This window comes from Neolamprologus multifasciatus, chromosome 7 (assembly GCF_963576455.1).
Source record: "Neolamprologus multifasciatus chromosome 7, fNeoMul1.2, whole genome shotgun sequence".
NCBI classification, from domain to species: Eukaryota; Metazoa; Chordata; class Actinopteri; order Cichliformes; family Cichlidae; genus Neolamprologus; species Neolamprologus multifasciatus.
In genome coordinates this window covers 55,729,054-55,747,085 of record NC_140445.1, presented here as the reverse complement: position 1 = coordinate 55,747,085, position 18,032 = coordinate 55,729,054, and the positions used below count along the sequence as shown (strand labels likewise).

At 39.6% G+C, this 18,032-nt stretch overlaps 1 protein-coding gene across 1 annotated transcript; it reads left to right on the top strand.

Annotated features, from left to right (window-relative positions):
• Window positions 1–2,485: 2,485 nt before the first annotated feature.
• Window positions 2,486–13,772, top strand: gnrhr4 (gonadotropin releasing hormone receptor 4). The gene is made up of 4 exons (XM_085168402.1): window positions 2,486–3,276; window positions 3,735–4,272; window positions 9,759–9,963; window positions 12,612–13,772. Exons 1-4 carry the CDS (start codon window positions 3,203–3,205, stop codon window positions 13,073–13,075), a joined length of 1,281 nt encoding a protein of 426 aa, XP_085024528.1. The 5' UTR covers window positions 2,486–3,202; the 3' UTR covers window positions 13,076–13,772.
• The last annotated feature ends 4,260 nt before the right edge of the window (window positions 13,773–18,032 follow it).

Below are 18,032 nucleotides of genomic sequence, written 5' to 3'. Positions count from 1 at the left end.
GTGAGGGGTTTTTAAAAAATTTTGTTTAAATAAAAAATATTTTGTTGTTAAACTGGTGTTGCTCTGAAGACAATCTACCCAGACAGTGGATAATGGAAAATCAAATATATCAATTAAACAATCAAATATTCTGGGAAATAGAAATATACAGAAATAGAAATGTTATAAAGGGTGATAGCTTTACAGCAGACAGGATTTCCTGGCTTGGTCCTTGTGACAAATTGACTTGTCTGTCAGAGAAAGTCCCTCACGGCTTGTCATGTAGGTGATGGAGAGAGTGCTCAGGATAATCCCTAGTGGGTAGCAGTTGGATCAGTGTTCTGTCCACTGTGACTTCAAAGCCTTGAACCTCTTGATCAGTTTTGGTGCTGGTTGCTGTGACATTGCTCCCCCAGAGACCACAGTTAAGCACGCTGCATGGGCCACAACCTCTGGTGCTGAAACCTTCAGCCACCGCTTTACAGCCTGGTAGAAACAATGGTTTTCTGATATTAAAAAAGGGCAGAGGCACTTCTACAAAGGAGTGGAAACATGGTCTCATGGCACATTCACCTTCTGCTGTCTGGTCTGTGCAGTCTGAACCTGTTTTACAGAATGATGAATCTGAAGAACCTGGACCTCAACATTTTTGAAGCCACGTGGGATCTTGACAGAAAACAAAACAAAAGGCAACTGATATCTGAAGAAGAGCTTTGAATGTCCTTCAAGTAATCTGAAGAATGATCCCTGTAGATAAAGATTGAATTTCAAGCTTGTTCCAATTATTCAAACTCTGTTTTTGACTCATTTGCTGTATTTACAGTAACAAATGTTTCAATAAAGTGCTGCTCGTATTTCCCTGTAAAAGATGATGAAATGAGGGGTGGATTCCTGAATCAAGGCTAGTGCTACCTTGAAATGAATCGCTGTGTTTGCTTGCACCACTGTAAGGGTGATGTTGAAATATAGCTGATTATGTGTGCCAAAGCCTTTGGGTAAGATGATCCGTGAGAGGAAGAAGTGGCTCATTGAGAACGAAAAATGAAAAATGAAAAATGCATGAAATTATGGGTAATGTCCTTCACACTTCCACTCCTCAGTCTATCTCTCTCCCCTCAGTGTTTGTAGGCAGGAGGCTAAATGGATCTGTGGCTTTGAGGGAAGCATTAATTCACCAACAAAACAGACTCTAAACCCACAGAGAGAAGTGAACATTCATTCCAGCCAGACTGTGATTACCCACGTGAGTTGTCACATCACGGTGGGTAATTTGCTAAATAAGAAGGTAACAGTGCGGCGACTTAAATCAAAGCCCATTAGCCTTTCTATCATTGAGCTGGCCTTTGTTTCTATAGTTGACACTTCCATGTCTTTATCTTGAGATGTGAATTATTCAATTCAATTCAATTTTATTTATATAGCGCCAAATCACAACAACAGTCACTTCAAGGCGTTTTATATTGTACAATTATTCAGGCAATAATTTAATTAACATAAAAGAGTATCACAGTTTAGGGACGATAAATCATTGTGGTTTTTATTTCAGTAAAACAAATGCTGTAGAATTTTGATACAAAATGACACTATCTTTGTACTTTGTATTTACTGATTATATTAGAGTAAATACACCGTCTCCGGCTGCTGTGGTAGCTTTTGATGATTGACCTACTTACTAGACTTGCATCATAAAAGGAGCCCACCTTAACCTTTATGAAGGGACTCTGGATTTGTGCTCAAATGTAAACCCTGAAGTAACACCCTGCAGTATATTAGTATGAAGAACACAGACAGCTGTTTAAAATCATAATTATCATCTGATTTATTTTATTTTATTTTTTTGGTAGGGCAAAACATTATCTATTAAGCTTCATTGCCAACACTTTGTCAAAAAGATCTCCTTATCCTCCATAAATATCATCCAAGGCCACCTTTTACTAGACTGAGCACAAGAGATACACTTCATTTCCACATTCTGATTACTTTGTTCCCACAGTTTAATTAATTTATTCCCAGATTTTGATTAATTTACGGTTAAAAGGTCAGTGTATAAACAGAGAGCCAAGACCACACATCAGTTTTCGTCCTGCCTGAAGCCCCGGTGAGAACTGTAAGGGAGCAAAACACCTCTCAATAACAGATGAGCTGCCCTAACACTGTGATATGTGCATCATTAACACAGAAAGTGCATTATTAACAAGAATTTGAGACAGAATTGATAGATAGATAGATAGATAGATAGATAGATAGATAGATAGATAGATAGATAGATAGATAGATAGATAGATAGATAGATAGATAGATAGATAGATAGATAGCAAAAGCATGGTGCAGGGACTACAAAGGCAGAGAGGGCAGGTCTTAGTAAATGCTCCTGGGAGACTGATCTAGTGCTGTCAGTTGCAATGATAAACTCCAGAGGAAGCCTGCAAGACAACACAAACAGACAGAAGAACAAAAACACACACAGGAGGCCCGGCCCAAGCAGCAGGGTCACGTTATGGCTGCAAATATATAAGTTCATACATTTGATACTGACACTTGAAAATAGTATTGTGATGAGCTGAAATGTAATTTACAATATTCAGAAAGTAACAAGTTCTATCTTCCATCAGTACTTAGCCCTCCTGTTATGTTGGTTTCCAGGAACACTTATGTTCCTGGGTCAATTTGACCCGGGGCATGTTTACTCATCCAAAAGTGTCAGAAACACTGGCATTGATTATTTTACAATTTTCTTTTATAATTTTGATTTTTTTTCGTTTTCGGTAGTGATGCAGATGACATCTCTTCTGTTCTGGGTCAATCTGACCCGCAACGTAACAGGAGGGTTAAAGGAGGGTGTTTGCCTTTTTTAATTGAACACAACTGCCTTCCCCTCCAATTTAGCAGCAACAAAGAAAACGTCAAACTTCAAACATGAAAGATCTTTAAAATTTCACCGGATTCAACCACCAGTAAAGGTATTTGTTATGGTCCCAGTTTGATGGGAAGTAAAACGCTTCTCTGCAGCTCCGAGCAAACATCACATCCATGTTATGAGGAAGTTTCTCCGGTGAAAATAAAGCTGGGTAAAGGAGGCTGACTCTCCTCAGCAGCATCCCCCCGCCTCCCTCACAGCTTGCCGAATAATTCGTCTGTCGTCCTCCAGATCTAACATTAGGAGCAGCACCGGTTCGTGAATGGTTAACCCGAGTGGTTGGTTGTCATTTTGCACAGCGGACGAATGAAGCGGTCTGAAGCAACAGCTGCAGTGACTGCAGTAACACGCTCTCTTTTAGCGATCACTGGTAACGGCGGGTAAGTCGTTTATTTCTGGGTCATAAATTGGTTTAATTCCGATTTGTTCCCCCCTGACTTTCTTTATCTTTGGAATAACATCAGGAGGATGGGAAGGTATGAAACAGCAACAAATTAAAGGATGAGACTAGAAGTTTAGGAAATGTTTACATCTCGGTTATTTTATTTGTTACTTTTTGCATTTTCTTTACCTCTTTTTGAATTATTTTGTATGTTCTTCTATATCCTCTGCATTCTTTGTGTGGCAATATAGTTAAAGCTGGACATACATTCTGCGGTAGAAAATGCCACATATGCATAAGGGACAACATCTTTTGCATTTATTATTAGGTTGAATGAAGATTCCCCCCCCCCCCCCCCCTTTCAGACTTGCAGTTCCGCGCTGGAGATGTTGGAGGAGAAGAGATACACATTCTAACTTTTATTTTCTTCTCTTTTAATCTTGTTTTTGGGTCCAGTCAGTCCGATCTCCATCAGGCTATGTACCACCAGCTGACGGATCAAACGGTGAATGGCAGCTGTCAGGGACCCACCTCAGCGTGCAATAAGAGTGCAGATGGAGACGCGCTCGAGCTTCCCACTTTCTCCACAGCAGCTAAAGTCAGAGTCATCATCACCTTCGCTCTGTGCGCGGTGTCGGCTGTGTGCAACTTGGCCGTGCTGTGGCCTGCCAGCAGCGGCGGCAGGCGTAAGTCACACGTCCGGATCCTCATCATGAACCTCACGGTGGCCGACCTGCTGGTGGCTTTCATCGTGATGCCGGTGGACGCGGTGTGGAACATCACGGTGCAGTGGCAGGCGGGGGACGTCGCCTGCAGGCTGCTGATGTTCATGAAGCTGGTGGCGATGTACTCCTGCGCTTTTGTGACAGTGGTCATTAGTTTGGATAGACAGTCCGCCATCCTCAATCCGCTGGGAATCAGTGAGGCCAAAAGGAAGAGCAAAGTCATGTTGGCTGTGGCCTGGACCATGAGTGTCATCCTTTCACTCCCTCAGGTAAAAGAGGACATGGTGTTGCTACCCTGTGAGTTTGCAATTTAATGAGGAAAAAAAGTGAATTAATTTTTTTTTTTAAATTGGTAACCCATAATTCAAGTTTTGATCGTAAAATTTGAAAATACCACGTGGTTAAACTAAATATAAGCACATGAAAACACTTTTGAGTTTAAATATAAATTTCATTAATTTCTAGACTAAATAAACTAAATAAATGATTAAAAATAAATATATTCCACATTTGATCTCTCATATATTTTAGTATGAGAAAAAGAATTTTAATAATAAATCTCAGTTTTTCTATGTGGAAAAAGCTCCAGTTGCTCATTGGCTAGACTGACCTCTAAGTTTAAAACAGAATTTTTTTGTTAATTGACAGAAATTGTCCCTTTTTTCAGAAACAAATTGTTTATCTCTTAGTTATTTACTTTGGTGTAGTGTGAAGGACTATGGTGGAGGTCTTTATCATTCGGAAAAGCTAAAAAAAATAATGTGTTTTATGATTTTTTTAATATGTGAAAAAATAGCTCACATTTTCCAAAGCTGTCCAGCAAGCCAGACTGGTAACTTTGTGAAACTGATAAAGCCCCCCCCCCCCCCCCCCAAAAGGGGGCTGGGGACCTTCATCAGGTTGCCTGCAGGAACTTAAGAATTCACAACATAACTTGTTATACACAGTGTTCATGTGACTAAATTGTATGCAATTTGCACACTTTTCAGCCGTTTGCACACTTTTCAGTGTGCTTATCACAAACCAGTGTGGCAGAGGTGCTCACACATGGGACCTACTTGAAGTTCAGTGTCTTGCCCAAGGGCACTTTGACACAGAGAGACAAAGTTCCATTTAACAGACTTTTTAGACTTCACTTATTTTGTAGAGTGAGATTAGACAGGATGGTATTGGACTGGTTCTTATATAGTGCTTCTCTACTCTATTTGAGCACTCCAAGCTCAAGTAGCATCAGGTCAAAAGTGGATGGTAAATGGCCTGTATTTGTATAACGCTTTTACTAGTCCCCCCTAGGGACCCCAAAGCGCTTTACACATCCAGTGATCCACCCATTCACACACTGGTGAAGGCAAGCTACAGTTGTAGCCACAGCTGCCCTGGGGCAGACTGACAGAAGCGAGGCTGCCATATCGCACCATCGGCCCATCTGGCCAACACCAGTAGGCTGTAGGTGAAGTGTCTTGCCCAAGGACACAACGACCGAGACTGTCCGAGCCGGGGCTTGAACCGGCAACCTTTCGATTACAAGGCAAACTCCCAACTCTTGAGTCACGAGAAAGAACATGGAGCTATTCTTTCTCGTGGCCCCCTTTACTCTTTGACCTCAGTAAACACTTTTCAGATGATTTTATGGTGTCAGCTGCTGGCCACAGGTCATACTGAATAAAGAATAAAGTTATTTTTGTACAATTGTAAATTATCGAGATTCTAAGTGTCAGGAAAGAGGATTCTCTCTGTTCACATCTGATATCAAAACACCAAGATGGTGATATTGAACACACTCAGTTTGAAGCTTCAAATTGGGATCCTACTGACCAAATGACCAAATCAAATGGTGACTACATCCTTCTTTTATACAGTCTATGGCTATAGGAGCAAAAACCAGATTAAGGAATTCACTGGCCACACAGGATTTTTTGCTGACAGCCTGTCCAGGGTGTACCATGCTTTTTGCCCTGCTGGCACAGACTACAGCCACACACAACTGCTGAATAAGTAGTTATATAAAAGGATGGGTGCATGGATGGACTGAGGTTTTCCCATTTTCACATACCCCTGTGGTCATTGGCCACTTTCAATAATGTCTGATTGGGCTGATTTTCAGATCAGGTATTTATCTTTAATGTTACACACAAGTGTAATTTTATAAAGCAGGAATATGCATAAGAAACACATCTTTAGGCGGAGAGTTTGATACACTGTAACACATCATATACTGCAGGAAAATTATTTGCAATTTTTATATGTAAAATATTACGTTTATTACAGTGTTATCAGCTCACTTTTTTAGCTTCAATACTGTGCCCTGGAGACTTCAAGGATCATACAATGGAGGAAATTACAGTTACAACAGCAAAAACAAAACAAAAAAAAATTGAAACTGCTCAGAACAAAACATGTAAACTAGCAGCATCAAAAATCAGATACCGCAGGAGGTAAACATGAGTCTTCTAAGGACAGAGGTACTGTGCTGTGAATCACTGGCTATCTTGTGGCTCCTTTGGGGCACAGATTCTTATTAACCTCCCCTCTAATGCTCTCTCTTGCATTGTAACAGGAAGATCCAGCAGGAACGCCACATCAATCCTCTGCACTCTTCTGCACATTCCTATATATTCTGTTGTCTTGTCCTCGCTTCACTGCCAGACATTTTCATTCCTCTCTCTGTTTCTTAGGTGGACTTTTTCAGCCATAAAATGCAAATTTGTCCATATATGCTGTTTATTGTAAAACTGTTGTACTCAGGCTTTACAAATGTTGTGCTCCAATTAGAGATCTAAATATGTCGGCAGGACAAATATTGACAATTAGATAGTTAGATGGACCAGATTCTAAAAACTTTGCCTGGACAGATGAGTCTCAATTTCCACCCCAACATGTGTAAACAGCATGAAACCACGGCTCCATCTTGTCTTGTACTGTATAGTTTAGAGTCCTGGTGGTGGTGTAATAGTGTGGGGGATATCTTCTTCTTATTGGCACACTTTCAGCCCTGCTTGATTTTCTTTTCTGACCATGCCCATCCCTTTATGATTGCAGTGTACCCATTTCCCAGTGACTATTTCCAGAAGGGTAAAACGCAATGACATGAAGCTCAAATCATTTCAAATTGCTTTCTTGAACATGAAAATGAGTTCACTGTTTTCAAATGGCCAAAGTTACCGGACCTGAATCTAATAGAGCGCCTTTGGAATGTGGTTAAATTGGAGATTCATATCGACATAGCTGCAGTAACTGCGTGATGCTATCATGTCAGTATGGACCAGAATCTCTGAGGAATGTTTCCAGCATCTTGTTTAATTATGCATTAAGGCAGTTCTGAAGGCAAAAAGGGCAGTCCAACCCAGTACTAGCAAGGTATACCTTAACAAACTGGCTGGTGAGTGTATGTTACACACAAAGATATTTATGTTGCAAGTGGAATGCATTTTTTTCAGTGACTTATTACACACAATATGTTTCAGCGAATAACTTAAATCTCTCAGTTTTCTTCCCTCAAATTTGTTCTCTGTACACATAATGCACAACACTGAGTAACCAAAGTCCACGACCTCTCAAAACCTCTTCTGCTGAAAACCAAGAAAAAAGAAAAAGACTCTCTCTTGATTATTTCGAACTCTTCACAGATCAAAAGAGAACAGGCTCATGCAAATGTTAATGCAGTCGTGCACGCTCGAGTCCCACGATTTCATCAGAAAACAATCAGAACAAGATTAAACCCAGAACACTTTATGGATGCATGAATTATACTAAAAATTATAGATGGTATGCAGGGTGTGCATATCTTCACTTTTCCCCCCAGCTTTGTATCAAAAGAGCAGTGTGATCTTTAGTTACCAGAGGTGAAATGATCATTTCTCTGCTGGGTAAGGTCACACTAACAAATCTCCCAATGCCTCATACTGAAAGTCAGCATGTAAAGTAATATACTGTACACATACCCTAATGCTAGGAGGTGATATAAAAGGACAGTTTGTTATATGCATATGCTGTATTACAGATAAGGTAGCACTTCATTCAGCAATTTAAGCTTGAAAACCAGAGAGACTGCTGGTTAAACGTTTTTACTGGATGTTCCACTGAAATTCTGCCAACGGCATTTTATTTCTCCCCTTACCAATTTGTTGAAGCGATGTCTACATCGCTTTAAAACATCAATAGCAATGACATGGCCTTCAGCCTCATACTGTTATATTATGAGCACATTCTCTCTCAAAAATGAATACCCTGCTCCACTTTTGTTCTGAAAAATGTCAGGAGCTCTCTCACAAGTATAAATGTTGGGTGAGGAGCGGGGTGGTTCTTCCTTTGAGAGCCAAACTGGAAGTGAAAGTGTGGAAGGGAGCCAGATGCCAGCTCTTCTAGTACAGGTGGGAATCTTACTGGGGTCCCACACTGATAAACATTCATCAGAAACATGACTTTATACACTTTTCCATGAAAAGTGTATAAATTCGATTGGGCTCATTCATGGTATGTACGATTTTTAATAACAAAAGTGTCTTGCTCACACATGCCTATTCATACCTGGGAAGAAAATGCATGCATTTACCAATTTACAACACGTTTCTCATTTATGTGAGAGCTGCCAACAAACTCCAGTTTATGTTTTAGCAAAATTGCCAGGAGCTGCTGTTTGTTTCTTTTCTCTTCCCACAGACACTTAGATACTCAAATCCAAAATAAATGCTTGAGCCCCGAGGTTTGACTTTCCCTTGAAACACTGTGACTGTCTATTTGTGTATCTTCATAAACGCATAATAAAGCAGATTTGAAAATTAGAAGCATTCAGATTGTGAAACATATAATTGTTTTTTAATTTTTTTTAACGTAAAAACAGCAACATATTACGAGTTCAGATTTGGAACTAAGCTTTCCAAACAGAATGCAAATATTTCTTTTTAAGTTGATATAGGACAACAACAAATATTAAATTCTGAAGCTGAAAAGTGTTTTTGTTCCTCAGAAAACAAGTCCTAATTTTGAGCGTGTTTTCCAGCAACATGTTTTTCTAAAAGGTTGGTTCGAGGGCATCAAAATCTCACTGACTTCTGTCATTAGTGGATAACCCTCTACCACCTGAGCCACAGCAGCACTCAAGTAATTGCATTGCAGCCCAGCAGCAAAAGCAGCATGTTCGATTACTTGGTGCTTTACTTTCATCAGGTCTTATTCACAGATTTTCAGACAACAATTATTGACGATGTCCAACTGCCTTAAAATGTGTCAGAATGAACATTTCGCTTGCTGGCTGTGGATTCACTATCGATTAGAGGATCTGTAAAGACAGTGAGACAGACAAAAATGATTTTAACAGACAAAAAAACGAAGAAATTGTGCTTATTCACAATTATCCCTCAGATGTTTTTACAGTAACTATGGCAGAGACTGTAATGCCCTGACCACCTCCATGCAGAGATTTGAATTTCTAAAGCATTTCCAGACTGTTGAAGGGTTTTAAAGACAACCAATATCCTTTGCTAACTTCAGCAAAGTGTCAATCCCAGGATGAAAGATGAGGCCTTAACCAAGCATTTTCAGACCCAAGCATTTGATCAGAAAACACCTTTAAGTGTTATTCTAGAGCGCATGCAAGCATATTGTAAAATATCACTGTGTTCAGTTTTACTTTCTTATTAGATTAACTGATCACTTAATATTCATGATCCACTTACATCATGCTTGACTACAGGATAGATCACGAGGATGCAGTGCCGTCGCTCAGTAGAACTTTTCTCGTCTTTTTTTTATCCAGATGTTTATATTTCGCAATGTGACCATCACGGTGCCAGAGAAGTTCACCCAGTGCACCACCCATGGCAGTTTTGTCCAACGCTGGCAGGAGACCCTTTACAACATGTTCACGTTTGTGTGCCTCTTCCTTCTACCTTTGGCCATCATGATCTTCTGCTACACACGAATCCTCATTGAGATATCCAGCCGCATGGCTCGGAATAACTGTGAGTGTTTATTTTTATTTTTGTCAAAGGCTTCAAAAAACAGTCGCGAAAAAGAAAGTAGACCTGAATTATTCAGTCATTTTTTAGCAGCAGTAGCCTGAAGTAATAACTTTTCTGTACAATTTTCTCTCACATTATTGTGGAGGAACTTTGGCCCACTTTTCTTTAAGTATGAAATGTTGCTTCAGGTCATTCAGGTTTTGTAGGCATTTGTTTATACAAAGTTCTCTTAAGGTCCCGCCACAGCATTTCACTCAGGTTGAGGAATACGAATGTTTCACGCACAAATCCAAAATGTATTTTTATACCTGAATTTGTTCATATTTTGGATTTGTGCGTGAAACAAATTCAGAAGTCCCTTCAACCATGCATAAGAACAAATGACAGCATGGTTAAATAGGCTTATTAATAATAACAATAATAATTAAAATTATTATTATGCTTTTTTGGTCATTGTTTACAGTTGTAAAAACCACTTTGAGCCACAAAAAGCTCAGAATTAAAAAAAAGGTATATAAAGAAAATAACATACTGCTGCTAAGGGAAAGCACAGCCACCCTTTGAAAAAAGCTTATTTCCGCCGATTGTATCGGTCAGTACCCAAAGCTCATGACCATAGGTGATGTTGGAGATCTGTCATCTCCACAACAGACCTGTGCAGCATCATCACTGCAGTCGTGGCCCTAATCCGTCTGTGAGTTCAAACTTGTTCCATTATCTCTTATATCACCTTTTGTTAAATGTTCTTATTAGTCATTTAAAATAGCTTCTATTATTATCATATGTCATCACTTACAGTATAATTTCTTGGTACCGAAAATGGATTCTTGGGAATGAGGATTTATTTTATTCATTGCAGTGAGTTTCTCATGTGGAGCTGACAGATTAGGCTTGCTGGTTCTTGTCCTTCACCTTGTCCTTTTCTACTTTTTCTTGTACTCTGTTAGTATTTTTCATACCAACTTTAATTCCAAACATTTTTTTGCTTGAGGCACAGTAAATGTCTCAGAGTACTCATATTGTACTCATATATAGAGTACTTATATTGAGTACTCCTGTTATTTTAGTTTCAGTCTTGCTTTTTTACTTATATTTTCGTCACTCCATGGAAACACAAAACTACGCTTCTTCTAGCTTCTTCCTTGCACCTCAGACTCTATTATTCAATTTTCTACATTCAGACTTTCTACTCATTTCATGCCTTAGAGGTTGTTACGTTCCCTTAAAAGGGTCCAGGCGATGAGGGAAAGTAACAAAAGGTGTCCGGGTCAGAAAAAGGAGACAGAGGCAAAATGGTTCAATTAAAGAGTTTTATTAATAACTTTCTATTAATAACTCAACTAAAAGAGACGGACAAGCCATTTAAAGAAACAAAACAAAACTCAAGCGTTGGTCAGTAAACTGAAAAGCAAGTTAAAAAAGGGTTAGTAACCAAACACACTCCTCTCCACCAAGCAGGAGCAAACAATCACAAAATAAAACAATCTCACTAGCTGAAAACACGCAAACACACAGCTCACTAGCTGCAACCACTCACTCTGCCACCAGAGCTCACCTTTCTCTGCCTTTAAATACCTTAAATTGCTGATGTGAGTCAGCTGTACAAAAGAAAAAGGTGGCAGTAAGGCAGGAGAGATGCCCACACAGGCAACTTCAGGAGGAGGCCCTAACAGGGCCATAACACTTCCTCCCATGAATACAAACCCGTTGTTTGTCAAATTGTTCTACCTGTTGCAATAACCAAAACAACAACCAATCAAGTCCGTAATCATTGCATCACCAAATTGTAGGCTTTCCACCTACCAAACCCCATAGCAACGGTTAGGCATTGCCTGCAGAAGCTGCCAACCCCATCTCAATGGGTTCAAAACACTGACTGAGGCTTCTCTCTTACAACATCTTGACTGATTTTTCTGCTTCACCTCAAGGTTAAAATATTTAATTATATAGAGAAACAGGTACTGAGCAGTGGCGACTGCACAAAGCTGCTGGTTCTGAATGATTCTGATCTTCTAACATACGCATAGTGGTGGGAACAAAATATGCCCGTTTCATAAATTCGACAGTAATTTTGCGTTCCAACAGATTTTTTATGCAGATTTCCATGAGAATATTAGTAATTGAGTGCCAAAGTCCTGTTGCATGTTTGGCTCAATGTTTTCAAGGTTCCACAGGTGCTGTGCCAGCAAAACCAAATCCTCCCCTGTCCACCACCACTAACAGCTGGTATGAGGTGTTTGTGCTGATTGTGTTTTGTTTTCTCCAAATGTGGCACTGTGAATCATGGCCAAACATTTCCACTTTTGGCTCCAAGTCTTGTGGTTTGTTCACATTGCAAACTTAAGCTGTGCTGCCATGTTGTTCTCAGTCAGCAGAGGCTTTCTCTTGGCAGTCCTTCCAAAAGGGATCATATTCATCATAACGTAACATGCTAACTGAGACCTGTAGAGTCTTTAGATGTAGCTCTTGAGCTGCTGTACAATCGACCTTGCGGTGCTTACACTTGCTGATAATGACTTAATCAAGTGAATCATTCCTATGGATTGCAGTAAGGGTGCATAGAGTGCTGTGAACAGGCTTTTCTTCACATGAATGTATATTTTCAGGGAGACGTGGAGTAACAGACATGGTGCTTTCTTTTCTTCCAGTCCTGTCAAGAGACGTTCATCTACGCCGATCCCACAATAACATCCCTAAAGCTCGGATGAGAACTCTTAAAATGAGTATTGTCATTGTGACTTCATTCATCATCTGCTGGACCCCGTACTATCTGCTTGGATTGTGGTATTGGTTGTTCCCTGAAAAAATGGAAAAGACAGTTTCGCATTCACTGACTCATATGCTGTTTATTTTTGGCCTTTTCAATGCCTGTCTAGATCCCATCACCTACGGTCTGTTTACCATTCATTTTCACAAGGGTATGAGGAGATGCCGTCAAAGTTCAAACGCACGGACTGAATTAGAAAACAACACTCGCCTTGTACAAATGACTCAGCTGTCCTCTCGCAGGCAGATTGCCTCAGATGTTCACAGCGCAAGCACAGAGGTGGTAAGCGAAAGCAACATCATAAAGCATGTCTCAAACCCAGACATGTCGATAAGCAAGATATGATGGCTTAAATAATTCCATAAATGAATGTGTTTCTCTCAATGAAATCTTTTTGTGTTATAAATCTGTTCATGTTCCGATATAATTGATGTTGTATTATAGCTTACCTTGAGTTCAACAATCCTGTGGTTTCTCACAATTAATACATCGAAGGCCTCTTATATGATCTGAAAGAGCACTGCCACATTGGCTGAGGGTGACTCAGTACAGACAGATTGTATTAAATGTGAGCCTATGCAGCATGTTGTTGACACTGACTGCATGTCCAAAATCAGTTCTGTGTTTAATGTGCTGCACCAAAATCTGACTCGACTGAAGGCTCTAAAAAACATCTTTGAGGGGAGCCATTTGGATATTTCACATTAGTATTAGTGTAATCTGTGTTACTTTCTGTGACTGAGGCTAAAGAAAATATCTGGATTTTGAAGCTTTGTATTAAAAGGTTATCAGTAAATCAGACATCACATAAACTTTTGCTCCCTCAAAATAGTGGTCATTAGTAAATGTTTGCATGGTGCTGCTTGTGTTCTGCAAGATGTTGTAATGTGAAGGTATTTATGTGTTTATTTATTGAATAAAAACTTCAGCTTTTTGCTTTGTTAATTCACAAACAGTAAGGGATTTCCCACCAATTTAATGTACATCTGTCATCAAAATAGAGCAATGCAGTGCATCTGATTACAAATAACAATAATAATAATACAAATCCTTCTGTTTAGATTTAAGAATGAATTTATACAGTCAGTTAAACCTTCTGATATAAATCTGTGTAGTTAGGAATTTCAACAGCTTTGGTGCAAATGAAAGACACAAAAGGTGCAACAGAGAGGAAACAACAGGTTAACTATAAACAACAACAGAAGATTTTGCAGGTGGTCACAGATCATTGCTCTTTTTTTATCCCCCAATCGTCAAAGATATTTCTCTCTCAGATCATCAATGCCCGACTGGCAGGCTGGTCGTGCTGTATGATGTTGCAGGCAGCGAGCTTGGTTATGGTGTCTCCAGGATGTCACGTGTGTCTCAGTGATGAACTTGTTCTCATCTATTCAGAGAATATTGCAGGTACACAGGTACATTGAAATTTGAGAAACACTGGGAAACATCAACTGATGACAGATTGAATCAGGCTGTTTTGCAATAATTGGAGTCCTTGTCAGGGTAAGCCAGTTTTCTTTGAAAATCCAAGAATTTCTTTAATGAGATAATATGCATGTAAAATAACATTTAATGGCAGCAGTGAATGAGACTTGGCTCCAGCCACGGTCTGTCTTTGTTTAATTGGGTATTTAGTCAGATTTAACATTCCCGTAACTATAAGCTGATCTCTTCTTCTGTGTTCACTGCCAAAATAGCAAAAATTGCTCATAAGCCATTTAAAAATTAAAACAAGTTGCGCTAGTTCACATTTTCATCATTCATCATCAACTAATCTCTTGTGAGACTTTATTGTGGTTATAATTAAAGCGCTTAACCTGGAACAGTCCCTGCAGATACATGGATAAGCAGTGCTTTTTAACATTTTTTTTTATCAGATTATACCCAACATTTTGCACTACCCAAAGCACTGCCTTTTATTGGGATACACAGAGCTGTACTTCATAATGTTTCATCAGTGATCTTTTTTTTTCATTGTTAATGCTGATAAATTAAGTCTTATGCTGTTTTAATATCAGAAAGCAAGGCAAACTTTCTGAACCTGTATACTGCCAATATGACAAGTGGCATTCAGAGTGAAATACTCATTAGTGACCTGCAGGAAAAATGCTATGCTAGAGCGGATGATAAGGTCATTAATTCTAGCAGATCAGCCTCAATGGCATTTTTACTGCTAAGTGATATGAAACCTAGCAGGAGATGGTTGGCTTGACTTTTGACTTTTTCATTAAGTATATTTTATTTAAAGCCTGTTTTTGCTTCCTTTATACCCCAGCTCTCTCCCATCTAAATGACATCATGTCTGGTTCTTAAAAAAAGATGCTTTTAAATTCCAAACCTCAGGCTGGAACATGATATTTTCACAGTCCAACAGTTAATCTTACTCTAGCTACATCCATTTCTTATTTACAGCTCATGGTAAAATAAAGTATAGTCTTTATTCATTGTTTTTTAATTCATATGTATTAGGTTGTTTTTTTAAGTACACTAATAATAATAAAAAATACTAACAATATTGAGTCTTACAAAATGTCGCAGTCCAGTAAAACAAACAAAAGTAGTGCACAGCTGGAAGCTTATGTGTCTGCTGCAGTTGCTTGATGTACTCAATTTAGTACACCCATTCAAGTGTGTTGTTTATGCAAATCATGTAGCAGCAGCTCAGTGCATTTAGGCATGAAGACATGGTCAAGATGAACGGCAAAGCTCTAATAACCAGTTGTTACAACAGAAGTATGCAGAAGAGCATATGTCAAACCTTGTAAAGGTGGACTACACCTGCAGAACACCATGCCAGGTGCAACTCCTGTAAGCTAACGACAGGAAACTGAGGCTACAGTTCGCATGGGCGCTTCAAAACCTTATAGAAGACTGAAAAATGTTCCCTGGTCTGGCAAGTCTAATTTCTGTCAAACAGTTGGGTCAGAATTTGGAGTAAATAACATGAAAGCATGTCTTGTACTAATGCTTCAGGCTGCTACTGCTGTTTACCATGTTCACCCCTCTATGACCACAGTGTACAGATCTTTTGATGTCTGCTTCCAGCAGGATAATGCATCACATCACTAAGTTCAGATAATCTCAAACTGGTTTCTTGAACGTTATACTAATAAAGATAATAATAAGCTGCTATAACTCTTTGGGATTTTATTTTAAAGGTCACCAGGTGACACTAACTGGCACTATCTGAACCACCTATCTATTAAAGAGAACCCCACCAGTGAAAAATGTTATTATTGTAAGGGGTGTGGGAGAAAAGTGAGACTGACAACCCAGAGCACCAATGTGGTGAGGCTGCTTCTTATTAAGTCATTGGGGTGTTATGAAACCAGGCTGGTCTTTTTGCTTTCTTCCTCTTCTTTGCTCTCATGTGGAGTTGGAAAAGTAGCTCTTTCAGCTACTCATCCACATCCAGTCCAGGTCCATTCCTGCAAAAGAGAAATGGTGTTTTTACCTACTTGAAAACTTGCCTGCCCATCCACTCCCCTCCGTCTCTTTATGTCCTTGGAAAATATGACTGGTTGCTCCCTCCACTGTCAGCCTCACCTGCATTTCCAAGTAATAATCCAATTTTTTTTTTTTACAAATTTCTTCTGCACTGTATTGCACTAGCATGAAAGTTTAACCCACTTCTCCTGTCTGACAGAAGTCTTCCCCTGTTCTGTGAACTGAAGCTCTCCTGTGGTTGTTTAATCCTCAGCTCTTGCTAAATAAACCTTTTAAAACTGTGTCAGGTCATCGAGTCCACCACTCTAATTACCTTAATTGGTCATGGCACAGTGTTAAACTTTGTGAATAACTCACACTGGATGACTAAACTTTGATTCAAACAGTAGCGCAGGCTCTGGTGCCTCCACTTTCACCCCTAAAAAAAATGAAGCAACGTTATTCAGTTCATCATTCGCCGGACTCACAAAATCAAAGACAAAAGCAGCAACTGAAGGAAGTTAGTTGAAAAAATTTGGTTAAAAGAAAGGCGAGCAGAGCACAACTCCAGGTTAAGAACGATTAAGCTATCAGCCGTTGGTAATGGCAGTCACATGTGACACTATCTAAAAGTCATGTAACACAAATCAACACAAAATATGTATACAATATATGGTAAAATGGTAAATGGCCTGTATTTGTATAGTGCTTTACTAGTCCCTAGGACCCCAAAGCGCTTTACACATTCAGTCATCCACCCATTCACACACACATTCACACACTGGTGATGGCAAGCTACATTGTAGCCACAGCTGCCCTGGGGCGCACTGACAGAGGCGAGGCTGCCGGACACTGGCGCCACCGGACCACCACCAGCAGGCAACAGGTGAAGTGTCTTGCCCAAGGACACAACGACCGAGACTGATATATATATATATATATATATATATATATATATATATATATATATATATATATATATATATATATATATATATATATATGCAATACATCTATAAACAAACACAACTGTTTCCATATTGCACTAGCCCCCAATGGTAAAATGTGGTTGTAAACATGTAAACATGAGACTGTGTTGTAACATTGTAACATTTTACATGAAAGTTATATTGGATCTGACTGTTTCTGAGATGACTTGGTCTGTGCGGTTCATCAATTGAGGGGAGAGGACAACCGACTATCCACTGGGCGTTATATAACCCTATATCACCCCGTGGAGCTCTTTCTTCTGTGCTGTTTTGCAGCTGGAGAACCATACACAGGAACAGTAGGCCAGGATGCTCTCTACCGTGCAGCGATTAAAGGACACTATCAGCTTCACAGGGATGTTATTCTCTCTGAGAACCTTTAGAAAGCAGAGTCTCTTTTAGGTTTTTCTAACTACATCATCAGTTTGCTTGGTCAGGTCCTCCCTGATGATGACTTCCAGTAAGCATTAGTCTGAGATCCTCTCTACACAGAGCCTGTTGATGGTGAGTGGCAGGATGTCATTTGCCTTCTTCCTAAAATCCACGATAAGCTCCCTATAAGCTCCTTGGTCTTTGCATTATTCAGGAGAAATTTGTTGTTATTACACCAGCAGATCCATCTCATCTCTGTAGGTGGATTCATCCCCCCAGAAATGAGCGCCACCACCAAGGTATCATCCACACACTCAACAAAGGTGTTACTATAGTGGGCAGGAATAAAATTGTGTGTGAAGTGGGTGGCTGTTCCTGGTACAGATATGTAGACGACACCTGGGTCAAAATCAAGACACAAGAAGTGGAATCCTTCACTGCGCACATCAACGCTGTGGATAAAAACATCAAGTTCACCAGGGAAGACACGAAGGAGAACTGTTTGCCTTTCCTGG

What these genes read in the sequence shown, in the direction of transcription:
- gnrhr4 (XM_085168402.1), top strand. Translation starts at nt 3,203, where the DNA reads ATGAAGCGGTCTGAAGCAACAGCTGCAGTGACTGCAGTAACACGCTCT. An exon ending in TCATCCTTTCACTCCCTCAG is followed by an intron (nt 4,273 to 9,758) that starts GTAAAAGAGGAC and finishes TTTTTTATCCAG; the next exon opens with ATGTTTATATTTCGCAATGT. An exon ending in CCGCATGGCTCGGAATAACT is followed by an intron (nt 9,964 to 12,611) that starts GTGAGTGTTTAT and finishes CTTTTCTTCCAG; the next exon opens with TCCTGTCAAGAGACGTTCAT.